This window comes from Ursus americanus, chromosome 14, assembly GCF_024610735.1.
Source record: "Ursus americanus isolate L20-20 chromosome 14, mUrsAme1.1.p, whole genome shotgun sequence".
In the NCBI taxonomy this organism is placed as follows: Eukaryota; Metazoa; Chordata; class Mammalia; order Carnivora; family Ursidae; genus Ursus; species Ursus americanus.
In genome coordinates, this window is record NC_142140.1 from 57875736 (window position 1) to 57893219 (window position 17484).

General features: G+C 56.5%; 1 protein-coding gene across 1 annotated transcript in view; it reads right to left on the bottom strand.

The window, feature by feature from the left end:
* Window positions 1-17484, bottom strand: part of CELF5 (CUGBP Elav-like family member 5) — a 49900-nt gene extending 32416 nt beyond the window's left edge. Inside the window, exon 1 of the mRNA XM_045804411.2 lies at window positions 17226-17484. Within this exon, the coding sequence (XP_045660367.1) occupies window positions 17226-17484 (259 nt within the window). The remainder of the gene's footprint in view (window positions 1-17225) is intronic.

Below are 17484 nucleotides of genomic sequence, written 5' to 3' on the forward strand. Positions count from 1 at the left end.
TTCAGCTTCTGCTGCTCAACAGCTCGCAGTCGTATGGGTCAGGGGTCAGTGCCTTTTCACAGCTGTGTAATATTTCTCCTGCGAATATGCTGCCAGTTGGCCATCCATTCTCTTGTGGATGGGCACCTGGCTTGTGCACTGTTAGAGGCTCTCAGGAACAAAGCTGCCCGTGGAACATTCTTATACAGGGGCTTTGATGCACAAAGGCATATCCAGGAACGGGGCTGCAGCTCATAAGGTAGGCTTATGTTAGCTTTAGCTGATTCCTTCAAACAGTTTTCCAAAGTGGGTTGTACCAACGAATTCTCCGACCAATGGGTCTGACGACATGAATGCTTCATTTTCACCAACACTTGGTTTTGCCAGCCTTTTAAATGTTAGTCATTATGGCGGGCGTATCACTGTATGTCACCGAGAGTGTAACACACATTGCTACAGTAATGAATAAAGCCGGGGACCCTGCTGCTCTGGAGGAATTCTTTATGTGCTGTGTAAATGAAAATACTACTTTGTATTCTTTTACGGTTACATCCGATGCACACATCTTCCCCCAACCCGTGGCTGGTCTTTCTACTCTTTTTTTGGTGTTTCTATTTTCTGAATTGAATCCCTCAAGGTCTTCAGGGAAAGGATAGGTGCTAAGACAACTAGCCTAGGGCCTGAGAGAAATTAGGCACAGCCAGCAAGAAATCGGACTGCAGGGAGATGTGAAATAAAGGCAAAACCCTTCCTGCTTGGGCCCATTCTGGCCCGTGAGGCCTCATTTGCAGAACACGCGTTGGTCCTGGGAGGCTAGGGCAGGACCCCGGAGCGACCTTCTAGGCTGTCAGCCTCTGGGTCCGGAAGGTTTTCAGCCAGAGAGAGGGACCGAAAGACCGAACTGGGTGCCACTGTCCCGGGTGCTGAAACGCTTGCCTGTTCTCTTGACCCTCTCTCTTCCTGACCTCTTAGTTTCTCTTTTCTAATTGGGGGAAATGTGTGATGTTTACCCTTTTCTGGGTAAATACAGCCTTGATTTTCAGTTCCCGTTAGGGTTGAATTGGATCCCCCTCCCCAAAATTCATATGTTGCTGTCCTAACCCCTCAGGGCCTCAGAAGAGGACCTTATTTAGAAAAAGAGCCATTGCAGATAGAAAGAGTTAAAGTGAGGTCCTACTGGAGGAGGGTTGGCCCCAGTGCCGTAGGACTAGTGTCCTTAAAAAGGAAGAAATTTGGGCACAGAGACACACACTCAGGGAGAGGGCCATGTGACTATGAAGGCGGAAATCTGGGTGACGTATTGACAAGCCCAGGACAGTAAGGACTTCCAACAAACCACCAGAGAGACCTGAACCAGATTCTCCCTCTGTCTCAGAAGGAACCCACTCAACCCACACCTTAATCTCAGACTTCTGACTCCCAGGACGGTGAGCAAACACGTTCCTGTTTTTGAAGCCCCCTGGTTTGTGGTACATTTTTTTCATAGCCCTAGCAAACTAATACAGTCCCCAGCACAGACTATTAGCGATATTAATAAAGTTCACTGGCTTCGAACACTAATAAGCTTGTACTCAGTATTGACTCACTCAACCCTTATAACAACCCCGCGAAGTAGCTGAATTGTCCTCATTTTGCAGAGGAGGCTCCGGGCACAGAGTGGGGAAGTGACTTGCCCAGGGATACACAGGTGGTAAGTGTGCTCTCCAGGCTCCACGGCTGCTTGCTAACCAGGGTACACTGCCTGGAGCTCGCCTCTTTTTAATAATTTCCCCGGGGCCTAGGGGGAGGATCACAGGCCTCTGACTCACCCCTCCCTGAAAGGAACTTTTGCCATGGACCCCATTTTAATTGTCTGAGGTCTGTTTGCTGCATCGTAGTCCCAGACCTTTTGTGGGAAGTCACAACCCAACCAAAGCCTACAATGGGTGAACCTATCATCTCAATTTCAGTCCTGGCCACCCCTACCCCACACATCAGCTTCACCAATGACAAGGGGGCCAAATCTGGTATCCAGCAGCCCCTTCCCATGCTGGCCAAGCCCTGGGGTTCTTTCCAGAGTGCTCAGCACTTGACCATCCCTTCACACCCATGCCCATTTTCAAAGCCTGGACCAGGCCCAATCTGGGGTGGGGTGCTGTCAATGCCCACATATCTCTCTAGGCCCAAAGACAGAGCAGGGACCAAAATGGGGGAATCATCGAGGAACAAGAGTATGTATGTATGAAAGTTTCTGAATAACTAGAGCTGTCATCACAGCTCCCTTGGGAGGGAGGGAGCTCCCCATTTCTGGAGGTAAGCAGCAGTGACTCCCCAGAGAGGAAACTTTTTGCCAGAGAACCCTGAGAGTCCCTCCTCATGCTAAGATCCTCTGCTCTCTGGTCTGAGAGCTGAGCTTTTGGGGTTTCATGACTCCAAGTTGTAATGATGATAATAGTCAGTGTCCACTGAGCACCAGGCGTGTTACAGGGGCACGTCACCGGTATCCACCCTTTGAGTCCTCAGACTAGCCCCAGAGAATTGCATGATGGTATTCATTATTATTATTAAATAATCATTATTTATAATAAATTATTTGTTATAATTATTAAAATAATTAAATTAATAATAATAAATTATTATTTTAAAGATTCATTTATTTAGTGAGAGCGAGCTCGGGGTGGGGGAGGGGCAGAGGGAAGGAGAATCCCAAGCACACGCCCCGCTGAGAGTGGAGTCCGACATGGGGCTCGATCCCACGACCCTGAGATCATGACCTGAGCCGAAACCAAGAGTGGGACGCTCAACCGACTGAGCCACCCAGGCGCCCCGGTCTTTTATTTATTATTATTTCCATTTTACAGGTAGGGAAACTGAGACAGCAGCCACACAGGTAACATAGTGATGGGGCCAGAGGCGGGATTTGAAGCCCAGAGGACTAACTCCAGTCTCAATATTCTCCCTCTTGTAAAGACAGTGGTAGTAGTGACAAGAGCTGCTCACAGAGCACTTGAGCAGGGTGGCCATCATCTTGGGGGCGTGGCTCCCCCCCTCCCCCCCTCCCTGCAGGAGTCCTGTCGGGTGGGTGCTACACAGAGTATGCAGGGTGGCTTGCCTAAGATGCGCGCAAGAAAGGGTAGAGCTGGAGTTTTAACCCAGGGGCATCTGACATCGCGGGTCCCACTGCCATCCACTGTGCTCAGAGGCTTCGACCTCCAGGGTGTGGATGTGGAGTGGCAGGGGCTCCCAATTCTGCCATCTTCCCTGACATTCACTCAAAACCCTTGATGTTTTAAGGCAAGGGCGGCCTTCAGAGCATCTACGAGAAGACAATTGCGGGCCGCCTCCCATCTAGTGTAGACACCAATTGCTCAATGTGCAGATAAATGGAATCCTTAGGGGCTGACTTAACGATACAGGCCTCCCACATGTGGGGTGCTGGGGCAACCCCACAGAGCCGCCAATGATGCCCAACTTACAGATGAGAAGACTGAGGTTCACAGTGGCCCAGGTCACCCATAGGTAGCGACAGAGCCAGGACTCCAGCCCCTATCTGCATGACCCTGTTGCCCAGGGCTCCTCCCCCAGCCCACAACAACACTCCTCTCTATCCAGCCCGGGAGATGCTGTGTCTGAGGAGCGGGGCAAAGTTGGCCATGGTCCCTCCGTAGCAACTGGTCTCCGTTCACCCTGGGCTCCGGGGACAATGCTCTGACTAATGGGCGATCCTAGGACTCCCAGGCTGGGAAGAGGCACAAAAGACACACCCCCACGTGTGGTCAGCCTGGGGCAGAGGGCGGACAAAGGGCTAGGGGAAGCCCAGAGGACAAGGGATGACTCTGTCTGGGAAGGGCTTCCTGGAGCAGCGCCTTTGGCGCTGAGGTCGTAGGGAGCAGTCTGGGGAGTGCGGTAGGTGTCTAGAGATGTTGTTGGGGGGCAGGGAGCATAAACAGGGGCCCAAGGACTTTGTGCAGCAGGTGAAGAGAATGAACTGAGTCGAAGGTAGTGGGGAGCCACAGAAGATGTGTGGGCAGGGGAGGGCACAGAGGTGTGTGCTGGAAAGATCCTCTGGGACCAGCATGGAGGAGGGACTGGAGCATAGGACAGAAGGCTAGAGGTCAGGGAAGGTGAAGACTGAGCTGGGGCCACAGGGACAGAGAGGAAAAATGGATGGGACACTCCGAGCGGGTCTCTGGGGGGCGAGGGGCTGGGGTGGAGGCGAGGCGGAAGCCCAGGGCCGTCCCTGGGAGGGTGTAGCAGATCGTATGGTGGCCCTCCAGAAAAGATATGTGTACATCCCAGACCCTGTGCGTGGGACCTTATTTGGAAAAAGGAACTATAATTAAGATGTAATTAAGGATCTTGAGATGAGATCCATCCTGGATAACGAGGCGGACCCCAGATCCCATGACAAATGTCCTTGTAAGAGACAAGAGGAGACGGAGAGAGAGGAGAGACCACGTGAAGACGGACGCACAGATGGAGGGATGCGGCCACAAGCCAAGGGGAGCCTGGAGCCCCCGGAAGCTGGAAGAGGCAGGAAGAGCTGTCCCCTGGAGCCTCCAGAGGGAGCGCAGCCCCCTGATCTCTGACTCCTGGTCCAGAGGGCTGGGGGCAAAGTCTGCTATTTTAAGCCAAGTCTGTGGTCGTTCATGACCAATGTCCCAGGAGACTCCCAGAGTTGGAGACCCAGTAGGAAGAGCGGTTTGGAAGAAAGATGCAGAATCTGGTTTGGGTCCTCAGAGCCACCTGGGAGTTTGGGGGACATCAGGGGAAGGACCACCCCCCCAGGACTGGCTAAAAATCCCCCAAATGGCTAGAAAGGAAGTAACAACAGAGCACAGAGTCAAGCCCTGGGTCAGACGCCACGGTCTCAGCTGAACCCTCCTTCTAGCAGGCAGCTAATTGTACCCGTGTTACAGATGCGTGAACCCAGGCTCAGATAGCCTTAGCAGCTTTCCTGAGGTCACACAGCAAGTCGCAAACACGGCCTGGAACTGAGCCCAACCTGGGGGTGGGCAAAGGGCTTCTGAATTTCAGAAAATTCCAGAGTGCGGGGGACTATTGAGTGGCCTAAATAAAAATAGTTTTTAAAGTTGTTTTTTCCTTCTTTGTATTCATGGTTGTTATTTTCATGCCTAAGAGTGGGATTTCTGTCACTTCCGGGCAGCTGGGCAGGTCTGGGAACTGGTCATGTCCCCCTGCACCCAGCCCTCGGCCTCTCACCCACCACCCTGGAGCTCACCACGCCTTGATCCCCCACACCCCTGCCCCCGTCTGTGTCCCGATCCTTTCTCCTCCACCCCTGCGGCCCCGCCCGGGTCCCTTCCAGAGGAGGCGGGTCAGGCACCCCTGCGGCTCTCCCAGAGCCTGGGCAGTGCTCTAACTGGCTATCAGGAGTTCCTGTCCCACTGCACTCGGAGTCCCTGAAGGTGGGAACCGGGTGTGCCGGCCACCGACGCGTCCCCAGGGCCCAGCGCCCTGTGTGCTCAGGAGGACCTTGGCCTCAGCTCACGGCCTCTGTGCTGGCCGAGCGCCCATCCACTGGTCCTGGACCTGCCCTGGACCTGCCTTCTCCTTGGCCCTGGTCTCCCCACCGCTGCCGCCCTCGCCCCCACAACCGGCCCTCCCCCCGGGGGCCACCAGAGAACGCCGGTGAGCACCTCCTCTGCCCACAGCCCTCCAGGGCTCCCACTTCCTTGGGGTACAAGCCCAAGTCCTCCCCACCGTCCCTAAGGCCCCGCACGCCTTGCCTCATCCCCTCCCTGTCCTCCCCTCCTCCCTCTCTCCCCCAGCCCACTATGCCCCAGCCACACACGCCTCCTCTGTTCCTCCAACACGCTAGGCCCTCCTGCCCCAGGACCTTTGCACGGGCTGTTCCAGAATATGCTTCACCAGACCTCTGCACAGTTCACTCCTTTCCTTCAGGTCTTGGCTTAGATATCTCCTCCTTAGCGAAACCTCTTTTGAGCACCCTGTTTAAAGTGACGGCCCTCAATTGCCCCCTCACCCTGCTGTTTTTCCTGTGCCCTCATTACCATCTCTATGACGCATACAGGTTTCCCTCACTATCCAAAAGCAGAGAGTGCCTGGGAAGCCTTCCGTCAGCCTAAACGGCATACAGCAGGGAAGCAATTACCATTAATTCATATGGAAAGTCTTTGAATATTCCCAGACTCAAAAAAATTACCTCTCTTCAGCTTTTCTGATACTTTAGGACACATCTTGCTAATGGACGCACAGAACGAATTGAGATAAAGCACAGATGCTCACAGACACAGTGCGGGGGGGGGGGGGGGCCCATGCCGAGCGTGGTCGGGGAAGGCGCTTGGTGGGGCCGCGCTCGCCGCTGGGGGAGCCCTGCCTCTGTACCAGCTCACCCCAAAACCAGCAAGTGCTCCTTTCGCTTTCTGCTTTTATTCATTAAAGCAAAAATCCCCTTCGGATTTCTTCCTGTTACCAAAAAGAGGTACTAATGTCGGCCTTGCGTGGAAGCAAAGTAGTGTAATACGAACTTTCCAAAAGCAGGGGGTGCCCGCATTGTATTTATTTCTGTTCCCCACACCCACTGAAATGTCCCTCCTACAAGGACAGAGGTTTCTACATGTTTGATTCGGGGGGGGGGGCAGGGGGGACCTAGACAGAGCCCGGCACACAGCAGGTGCTCAATGGATGCTCATTGACTGAACGCTTGTGCTTTCAAGCTGACCTGCTAATATCAAGGCAAACTATTTGAGGGCAGCGACATGGATTCATTTTCATCCCTCCCCTTTCCGACCATGCATGGCACGGAGTTACTCAATATTTCCTGAGCACCTATTATGCACCAGCTGTACCGTGGAAACAGACGCAGGAAAGACACCCCTGTTCATCGCCAATCGCCAGCATCTCCTGCTTCCCTCGCCAGCAAGGACCCAGCCCCCACCGGTTGTGTGAACCCTCCTCTCAAATCCCTTGGACCCCCAACCCCTTGCACTCCAGGTGCCCCACGTTTTTGGCCTTTAACCTTGGCTCTGTGACCAAGCCTGGCCCAATGCCCCTCTCTGCTGTGTGATCTTGGGTCACTTAACCTCTCTGAGCCTCCACTAAGGATTACAGAAGACATTCTCTTGTGCCGAGGGGCCACCCTCCATCAGCCACCTGCCCCTGGACACCCTCTCTGCTCCCCTCCATCCTTCCAGCCCCAGGCTGTCCCCACTTTGCTGACAACGGTGGGGCTGACAGGCTCTCTGCCGTATTCATCACGCCTCCTCTCACTTACAAACTCGTTGGCTCCCGTGCAGGTGGGCAGGGCTTCACGCCCGGGGCTCACGCTCCTGGACCCCTCCATCCAGCGCACCATCTCTGGGGTGACCTCCTCCCTCCCGGCCGGGCTCCTTACTTTCCACTGCTGACTCCTCCTTCCTCCTCTGCCCCAGACTGATGCATCGGGGCCTTTCAGGCCTCGTCTAGACATGTACCCCCAATCTCCTGCCCACAGCCATCCTGACTTCTCCCACAGACTGCCACCACTGCTACACACTGGTCCCTCCATCCGCCCACCCGCCCACCCACCTGTCCATCCACCTAGCCACCTGTCCATCCATCTGTTATCCCTTTGTTTACCCATCCTTCCACTCATCCACCCAACTGTCCGTCCATCCATCCATCCATCCATCCATCCATCCATCCATCCATCCACCTGTCCATTCACCCTACCCACCTGCTGTGTTCCAGGCACTATTCTAGGCCCTGGGGACATAGCAGTGAACACAAAAGGCAAAAGACTCCATCTTAATGAAGTTTCCAGTCTAGGGGGGGAGGAGAGAAAAGCAAAATAACATGAAAAGCAAAATCTACGATCTGTGGTATGTCAGAAGTCTTCGTTTTCACAGGGAAAAAAGGAGAGCAAGGAAGAAGGGCATGGAGGGCTGGAGGGCGGCTGTGACTATAAATCATGTCTGCAGGGAGACGGCATCAAGAAAGTGAAGGTTGAAAGGCATGAGAAAGGGGGGCGAGAGTACCTGGGGGAAGAGGAGGCCTCACCAAGGAGGTGACATCTGAGCCAAGACCTGGAGGAAGTGAGAGAGTGCAGAAGCAGAGATTTGGGGGAACAGCATACCAGGTATCAGGGATAGCTCATGCAAAGGCCCTGGGGCAGGACTCCTGCTGCGTTGGACAAACAGCAAGGAGACCTGTGTGTCTGGAGCAGAGTGGGTGAGGGGGAGAGAGGGAGGACGGGAGGGCAGGGAGGGGACCGGGCAGGTCATGCAGGGCGTTGGGGGCTGCAGAAAGTACTCTGGTCACTCTGGAATGGGGTCATCCCAGGCACTGTGGGGGGCTGAGCAGCACCCCTGGCCCCCATCCACCGGATGCTGGGAACACCACCAGTTGTAACAACCACAGACATCCTGAGCATCACCTGGGGTCCCCTGGGGGCAGAACCGCCTCAGGTGAAACCACTTTGCTAGATCCCTTGCTCTTCTTTACCTCCCCCACCAGAGCTGATGATCTGAGCCCTTAAATACGTCTCCCCAGTACCCTCAGGTCAAAGCCGAGAATGCCCGCCTTCGCAGCCCTTTCCAACCTCACCACCGCTGCCTTCTGGACTCTTCTCTTCACATTCCCTCCACTGCCCTTAACTCCAACCCACTTGCAATTCTCCAGACAAGCAGCCTTCAGACCTCAGGTGCCTGACTCGGGAATTCCAGCCCCTCCCCCTAGCCCAGCTCTCCTCTACGCAGCCTTTGCCCCAAATCGTGGTAAAATGCACCTAACATGAATTCATCATCGTAACCGTCCCCAGGTGCACAGCCCCGCGCATGAAGCACGCTCACCCCGTCCTGCAGCCACCCCCACCCTCCGTCTCCAGAACGTTCCATCTCCCCACACGGAGACGCTGTCCCCAGGAAGCACGGACTCTCCAGCCCCTCCCCCAGCCCTGGCTCCCACCAGCTCCTCTCTGTCTGTGTGGATGGGACGCCTCTGGGGACCTCCTGGGAGTGGGGTCCTGCGGGATGTGTCCTTCTGGGTCTGGCTGCTCTCGCTGAGCCTGATGTCCTCAGGGTCCGTCCATGTCGTGGCTGGTGTCGGGGTCCCTTCTGTTCTAGGACTGGCTCGCGTTCCAGCACGTGGACGGGCCGCACTGTGTGTACGAGTCATCCTTCAGTGGACACTTGGGTTGTTTCCACTTTTGGCTGCTGTGAATTGTGCGGCATGAACACCAGTGTGCAAATAGCTCTTGGGGACTCTCAATCCTTTTGGGTCTGTATGAACTGTCAGATCAGATGGCAGCCGCATGTCAGTTTTGGAGGAACCGCCAGACTGTCTTCCACGGCGCCGCCCCAGCTCACAGCCCCCCAGCCGAGCGCGAGGGTTCCGATTTCCCCGCATCCCCGCAGACGCTGGTTTGCCCCGTCTGGTTTAGAACAGCCGCCGGCTGCGTGCAGGGTGGTACCTCACTGTGGTTCCTACTGTGGTTTCGCAGTACCCTCGACCCCAGGACGTCCGCTCTGCCCGCCCCCAGCACACACCACCACCCCTTAGGACTAGCACACCACTCCGTCCACCTGTCACAGAGCAGTGAGCTCCCTGTGGACACACACCAGGTCTTGTGCTCTCAAAGCTGGCACGTAGTAGGGACTCAAGAAATCGTTGAGAGACGAGGGAGGGAGGTGGATGAAGAAATGAGCCTGCAGCCCCAACCGTCTGTGTGTCTTTGGGGAGGTCTTCTCCCCTCCCTGAGCCTCCATCTCCCCCAGTGGTGAGGTTGTTCTGAGCCCCCCCCCCGGCTGCGGTGGGGGTGCCTCACTTGCTCCCTCCCCCAAGCAGAGGGTCAGGGACAAGGACTCTCTCTCCTAGCCTTCAGACGTTTAACCTGAGTGCACCGCCAGGCAATCCGCCAACGTCAGCAGCACCTCAGAGGGGCCGGGTGCAACCTGGTGGCAGAAAGCTTCATCTGCACTCGAGGGCTCTCTGTGCCTTAGTTTCCCCATCTAGAAAATGCAGGACCCAGAGTCCATGTTCTCCAGATTTTGAGTTCCTAAGGGACCCTGCCCTTTCCCTGCCCACTGCCATCAAGTGCTCCCACCTCACTCAGGGTAAAACCACGGTCCCAGAATCCTCTCCAAGACACATGAGACCCAGCATACCTGCCCTGTCCCCTCCTCCCTCCCTCCCCTCACTCTCTCTGCTCTAGACACACGGTCCTCCTCGCTGCTCCTCCGACAGGTCAAACTCATTCTGACCTCAGGCCCGTTGCACATGCTGTTTCTGGTCCTGGAATGCCTTTCCCTTGGCTTCAGAACCACAACTTCTTCATCTATCATTCAGGACACCTCCTCAGAGAAGCCGTCTTTGGCCACCCAAGGTAAGCTGACACCCTCCAACACACATCCTACTTTATCTTCTTCATAGCAACTCAGTCCAATCTAAATCTTACTTATTATTTCCCCATTTATTATCAGTTCCTCCTCTCCCTGGGATTGTCCTGTGTCCCCCGAGCCCAGCTCAGCACCTGGCACATAGTAGAGACTTGATAAACAATTGCTGACCATCTGACTGCCTGGCCACGGATCGAGGACACCTACAATATGAAAGACGTCACTCAGAGTCATTACATTAATCCCATGATATAAGTGAACTCTAATTTCTACAACTACTCGGGAAGACGGCTATCAAGATTCCTTCCCTTCTACAAGCGAGGAAACTAAGGCTCGGAAAAGATGAAGTGGCTTGTCTAAGATCACACAGAAGGAAAAAAGCAGAGCCAGGAGCAGAAACCAAGCTGTCACACTGCAAACCTGATAGGTCATCCCCATCCACCATGGGAGGCGGAAGGTGGTAAATGCTGGGGAGGTATCCATCTTTCACCCACGCATCCAGCCATCCCGTCCACTCACCCATCCATCCACCCATCTTTCCATCCATCCATCTATCCATCCATCCATCCATCCATCCATCCATCCATCCATCCACCCATCTTTCCATCCATCCACCCATCTTTCCATCCATCCATCCATCCATCCATCCATCCATCCATCCATCCATCCACCCATCTTTCCATCCATCCATCCATCTATCCATCCATCCATCCATCCATCCATCCATCCATCCATCCATCCATGCTTCCATCTGTCCACCCACACACCCATCCCTCAGTCCATTCAGGCTTCCAGTCACCTACCTGCACTTTCATCTACCAGTCCACTCATGCATGCGCCAACTAATCGTCATCCATCCATCCATCCATCCATCCATCCATCCATCCATGCATCCCTGCATCCATGCCTGCCTGCACCAATCTACTCACTTATCCATCCATCTATCCATATTGCAGCCAGCCCACCCTCCCACATCCAGCCACCCCCCACCCTCCCACTGTCTCATCCCCCATGCCCTCGTCCATCCACATGCTCCACTTCCAAATGGCAAAGAAGACACAGCCCTCACCCTCACAGAGCTTATGTATCAGTGATGATCCCCGTGACCCCAGGCCAACAGGACCATTGCTAGGTCAGCATCTTCCAAACCCAGCAGCTCCCTACTCTGGCACTGGTCGTCTTCAGTACAAGGACAGCCAGCCTCCCTTGATGGCTTTGACCCTAAATCTTCATCTCCATAATCACACCTCTTTCTCTGCCTCCTCCACTCTTCTTCCAAAGTGGGTCAAGCCTCAGTCTGGGAGGTTGGGATGCCTCGCTATATTGCTGTGTGACTTGGGGCTGAGTGCTAACCCTCCCTGAACCCCAACTCCTCATGTGATCCATGCAGGGCAGAGAAACTTGGTTCTCTGAGAACACGTCTGCTTCTTTGCTTTCCTCTTTCCCCACAGTGTGGGCTCACCCCAAGGGGAAGCTTCTTCTTTTTCCACCCAGGTGCGTAGGAAGTAGGCATATCCTGAATGAGGCTAGGAGGCCAGAAAGAGGCTGGCTATGGCAGGTAAAGAGACATGAAGCTCCCTTTCCACGCAAGCCTGAGTTCCTAACCTGCTCTAAATTCCTCCATGGCTCCCCAGTGCCCTCAGTCTGGGATCACAGGCCGTGCAGGCCCATGCCGAATCTCTGGCCTCATGTCCCACGTCTCACCTAATTCCTCCTCGGCTCCAGGGACGCCCTCGACATGTCCAGGCCTCTGTAAACCCAGCTGCCTCTGCCCACATGCACAAGGACAGGGATGGCTGCTTAGCTGACTCTCTGCTGTGCTTCTTGCCCATCACAGGGCCTGGGACATAGTAAGTGTGAATAAACAAATGAAGTGCTTCCTCCACCAGGCAATCTCCTATTCATCTCTCAAAGCCCTTGCTCTAAAGCCCCTCATCCATGCAGCCAGATTCCACAGGCAGAGCCCCTGCTTCCCTGTCCCGTTCCCTCAACCCTGCATGCCTCCCTCCGACCCGGCCCTGACCACTGGCCATAGGTGCTTATGCCATCAGGGGGCCTTCATACTTGTCTCACTCAGGACGAGACAAGGCCCCAGAGGCTTTCAGGAAGTGTTGGCGGAATGAATGAATGGGCGCGTGAGTGAGTACCGTCCTCCTGAGCGTTCCTAACTGCCAGGTTCTCATCTGCCAGTGTCAGCGGCGAGAGAGACCCGCCCATGCCAGACATAGCTCCTGGGCCCACCCCCAATGCCAGAGCCTCTCAGAAGAGCCCTGCCAGAAGGGGACACCGGGGCTCCCTGGACCCTTTGCTTCTTTCCCACCAGGGCAAAGCCTCCACCCTTCTCCCACCAGAAGTTTCCAGGGTTAACAGTGCTCTGGGCCTTTGCACATGCTGTTCTCTGTGTCAGGAACACCAGCCCCATCACCAGATCCTTCTCACCCTACAGGCTTCAGCTCGGTCACAGAATGAGCCCAGCCCCGTGCCAAAAGGCTTAACTACCATTCTGGTCCTCACCTTCCCCACACCTCTGAGATGGAAAGCCCAACGGGTCTCCCGATCCTGTAGGTGGGAGACCACCATCTGCTAGTAAGATGCAGAGAAACCAGACTCATCTCAATGCCAAGCTTGGAACTGCTCTTTCACACTGACCACCTCCTCCAGGAAGCCCTCCTGGTCTCCACACCTACAGGGGCAGGGGTCCACTGGAGGCACATGTTTCCACCATCACCACCCTAACATCAATGCCTTTGACCTCCTGGTTCCTCTGTGTCCTCCCGCCAGACTGGAATTTGAAGGCAGGTCAGGTCTTGAGGGCACTTTTATCTGAGTTGCCCAACATCGTATCCTGGGTCTAGAACGGGGCCTGGTGCACAGCAGTGCTCAGTGAATGTTGGTCATGTGGGTAGATGGATCCATGTCTTGTTCACTCCATCGTGAATCCCACACCGATTCCCGTTCACACGGATTCCCACGTCCCCACAAACTCGGCACACAGTAGGTGCTCACTCAATGCTCTCTGGCTGAAGGAGGGCAGAAGTCACAGCCTGAAAGGCTCCGAGGGCCTCCTAAAAGCCTGTTAGTCAGGGAAGAATGGGCGGCTGGGGAAACTGAGGCACAGAGGGGGCATGCCTAGCTCGGACTCAGGCCCCCGGCACCCCCCACGCGCCACTCCCACCTCGCCAACTCCTCCCTCAGCACCCCCGCCAGGCAGCCCTCCGTCTCCCTGGGGCTGGCGCGCTTCGCTCGAATCTCACGCCTCAGAGCTCAGTGTGCTCCAGCCTCCCCTCCTGCCGCGAGGCGAGCAGCTGGTGCTCCCATGGAAACCACAGGCCTCCACCCGGCCCCCCCACCTGCAGCGGCCCCCCTTGCAACCTCCGCTTTAAGACAAATATTGTCATTAACATGCAAATGCATATACGATTACCATAAATGGGGGGCCGCTCAGCAGTGGCGGCCCGAGCCCTATCGCGGGCGGGTGCCTGCCCCGGGCAGGGTGGGCGTTGGTGTTCAGCCCCCCTCGGGAGAGAGGGACAGCGCAGCCACGCCAGGCACCTCCGTGGGCCCCCTCTGAGAGCGCTGTCCCCTGGCTGAGGCCTGGTGGGGGGACATGGGGACAGTGGCCAGTGGGAGCCCCCCAATTCCTGGCCTGAGCTCCTGGTTGAGGCACAGGTCTGAGTGGAGAAGCGGCTTTGCAGCCTCCCTGCTCCCCCTTCTCCGTGGCTCTCCCTGCCTCCCCCTGCCTCTCCCTGGCTGTGTGTGGGGGGGTCCTCCTTCTGACCCTGTTTCTCTGTCTCTGTGTCTCTCTCCTTCTCTGCTCCTGCTCCGTGTCTCTCTTCGTCTCTCCTTGTGTCTCTAAATCTCTGTTTCTCCATCTCTCTGTCTCCATCCTTTTTTCTCTTAAAAACAAAACAAGCCAGCGCCCAAGGGCTTGCCCTCTTTCTGAGGACTGTGTCCTTCCCATCCCCCCCCACCCCGCCACATTCCCAGAGCCCCGGGTGTGGCTGGGTCTCAGCACGGGACCCCACTGCACAGGCCCTGAGGCATCGGGGTGCCTTGTGTCACAGTCCCTTCCCTCCCCAACACCATCTTTGAGGGGCCTGACCCTTGGCTTGGGGGAACCGGTCACCCTTCCATCACACAGATAGACTTTGGTATTCCCTGGGCCGGAGGGAGACAGGTGGGTGACAGTGAGGGGTCCAGCTCTGGTTGGTCCTTGAGACCCAGTACTGGCCCCTCTGAGCCTCAGTTTCCCTTCCATGTGAAATGCGCTGATGCTCAGAGCCCACCTCGGCGGCAATCCCTTCAGCGGGGGACTGAGCCGGCCCCGGGTATGACCGCTAAGGAGGAGATGATCTTTAGGATAAAGAGGAGGGTGGGAGGCCCTTCCTGCATGGGGAGCCAGTGGCATGGTGACCCACTTCACCCCATCTGCCCCTCCGGCTCCCCTGGTGCCCATCGTCATGGGATTCCCTAGCATTCAGGAGCCCAAAAGTCTCGGGGGGGGGGTTCTCCCCTCTCCCCCTGCCAGGACCACACCCCCAAGCCCGCTGCTCTCAGCTGGCACCGACAGCAGGCCTCCTGTACCCTGTCGGCTCCCCAGAAACTAAGCCAGATCAGCGTTGGCAGGAGGGGCCTGAACACTCCCTGTACTTCCCATTCATCATTCCACCTCCCTTTGGTGGAGACCCAGAGAGGGGCAGCCACTGGCCAAGGGTCACACAGCTGAGCCCCAAATGCTGGCCTCCCTCCCAGCTGCTGGCCCTCGAGAGCCCCGCACCTCCAGCTTGCCCCCCGCCCCAGCCCCCTCGCACAGGTGAGGCCCAGCACAGGTGGGATCAGGAGAGCCACCCTCAACCCTCAGGCGTCCGAGAGTGGGTATGAGGGCTGCCCCCCTGCCTTAGCCCCAGGCCCTGTGTCCAGGGCCCCTGGGAAGTGGAGGGGGACAGGTGGGTGTCATGGACACCCTGTTTCCTAATTTTCACCCTTCTGAAAAAGCCCCTGAGGTGCCCCTAATCCAAGAATCTCCAGCCAGAAAAACATAGCCACACATTCAAGGGGCCCTGCTCTGCGGACAGTGGGGGAAACTGAGGCTCCAGCCATAGTCCTTCTTTCCTTCCTGGCCAGAGGGTGGGGGGAGCTCCAGGGGAGGTTTAAAAAATGAGAAAAGGGAGAAGGAAGGAAGGATCACCCAGTGTGTCCATCCCCTGCACCCTATGGGCTTCCTAGACCAGAGCTCACCGACAGCCTTTCAATTCAACATTTGGGGGCTGTGTGGACACCCCCTCCAACCTCCACCAGAATCTTTCTAGAAATGAGCCCTTCAGGGGTAGGGGCTTGTGGAAAGAGCCCTCCATGCAGCTGTGGACCCCTGAGCATGACTCATGGGCGAATGGAAACCCCCTGCCTTCCTAGCTCATATAGAAGAATTAGATTTTCCAAGCCCGATTTTTTTTTTTTTTTTTTTTGGGTGATGGTTGGATTTGAAAAGAAGTGGGGGATGGGAGGGGTTTCTTTTCTCCCCTAAGATACCAGCTGGAGGGTCTAGCTACAGTAACAGGCCCTGGCTCCATCCCACTAGACTCTCCCTATGGCCTGCCCCGGTCCATCATCCATCCATCCATTCATTCATTCGCTCATTCATTCATTCATTCATTCATTCATTCAACAAACATGTATTCATGCTTCCCATGCCTGCAACAGAGAGGAGGATGGGGACAAACTGGGTCTGAAATAGGTCATGGGCCCTGGTCCATCCCCAAGCACCTCCAGGGTCTTGTCAGGGGTGTCCGGCACAAAGCCTTCACTGTCCCCACCCTCAGTCGCCAACACCTTTACAGGAGAGCCTTCAAAGCTACCGTAATTCAGACAGTGGGCCCATGATTAGAGCCCAGGGCTGGGGCCACAATCTCTGGGCACCTCCTCCCAGCATCCCATCAGAGAGAGAATCAGGTGGGAGGGAGGTGGGCAGGCCTCCCTACCCCTCCTGCCTCCCCCACTAGGCTCCCAGGTCGCCCACGCCTCCCCGTCCACCCTGGGATCTGGGCTCTGCCAGATGGACGGTCCAGGCTCAGACCTCAACACATTGCTAACAGGCTAGGCCAGTTTTAACTTGAGCCAAAGGTGGAGGCAGGGAGGGGGAGGGCAGAGAAATGGAGGGGGGATGCTGATCCAAACAGAGAGGATGGGCAGGGGGGTGGGCAAACCATAGCATTTTAACCACCCAAGGCTGGGGAGGCTGGCGCCACCCCCCCCCCAGCCTGGCTCAGCTCCCTGTTACCCCCACCCCGCTTTCTTTGTAGTTACCGATTAGCCCAGGGTCCTGGGCATCCGTGTCCCCTGCGGCTGGCCGGACCTGCCCCGCTGGCCTGGCTTTGTGAAAATGACCAAAGCAATGGAGTCCAGAGGTGCAAACTTCCCCGACGGGGCCTGGGGAGGCCGAATGAATGGGGGGGGGCGGGGAAGGGGGGCGATGTTCAGGCAGTTCCCCCAGCAAAGGGACAGGAAAGAGTGGGTGAGGGAGGGAGGAAGGGGTGGGGGTCCAGGGGGAATGGGAGGGAGAGGCAGAGAGAGAGAAGGATGCTGGGGGGGGGAGAGGATGGGAGGTAGAGGGAGATGGGAGAGGAGAGAAAAGGAAAGAGAGAGGGAGAGGGAGAGAGAGGATGCCGGAAGGTGGGGAGGGAGGGAGAGGGGGCGGAGGAGGGGAGGGGGCCAGCTCGAATCTGTCAGCTGCACCCCCAGAGGGGGGAGGAGGGGTGGGTGGAAAAGGGGGGGGGAGAAATGATGCTGTGGCAGAGGCGAGCAGAGGGAGGAGGTGAGGAGAGGAGGGCTGGGGGAGAGAAGATGCCGGAAGGTGGGGTGGGGAGGCCGACGGAGGGGAGGGGAGGGGAGGGAGGGGGCCGGGGCGCCCACCTTTGTGCATGCCCGTGTAGGGGTCTTTGAGCACCGTGAGCTCGTAGATGCGGCCGAACTGCTCGAAGAGCGGCTTGAGGTCCTTCTCGTCCAGGTTGCGCGGGATCTGGCCCACGAAGAGCTTGATGGCGTCCAGGTCCTTCATGCCGTCGGGCTGCCCCCCGGGGGGCTCGGGCCCGCTGCTGCCCACGGGCGAGGGCCGCGTTTGCAGGAGCTGCTGCTGCTGCCGGCGCGCCTCGCTCTCCGTCAGGCGGGCCAT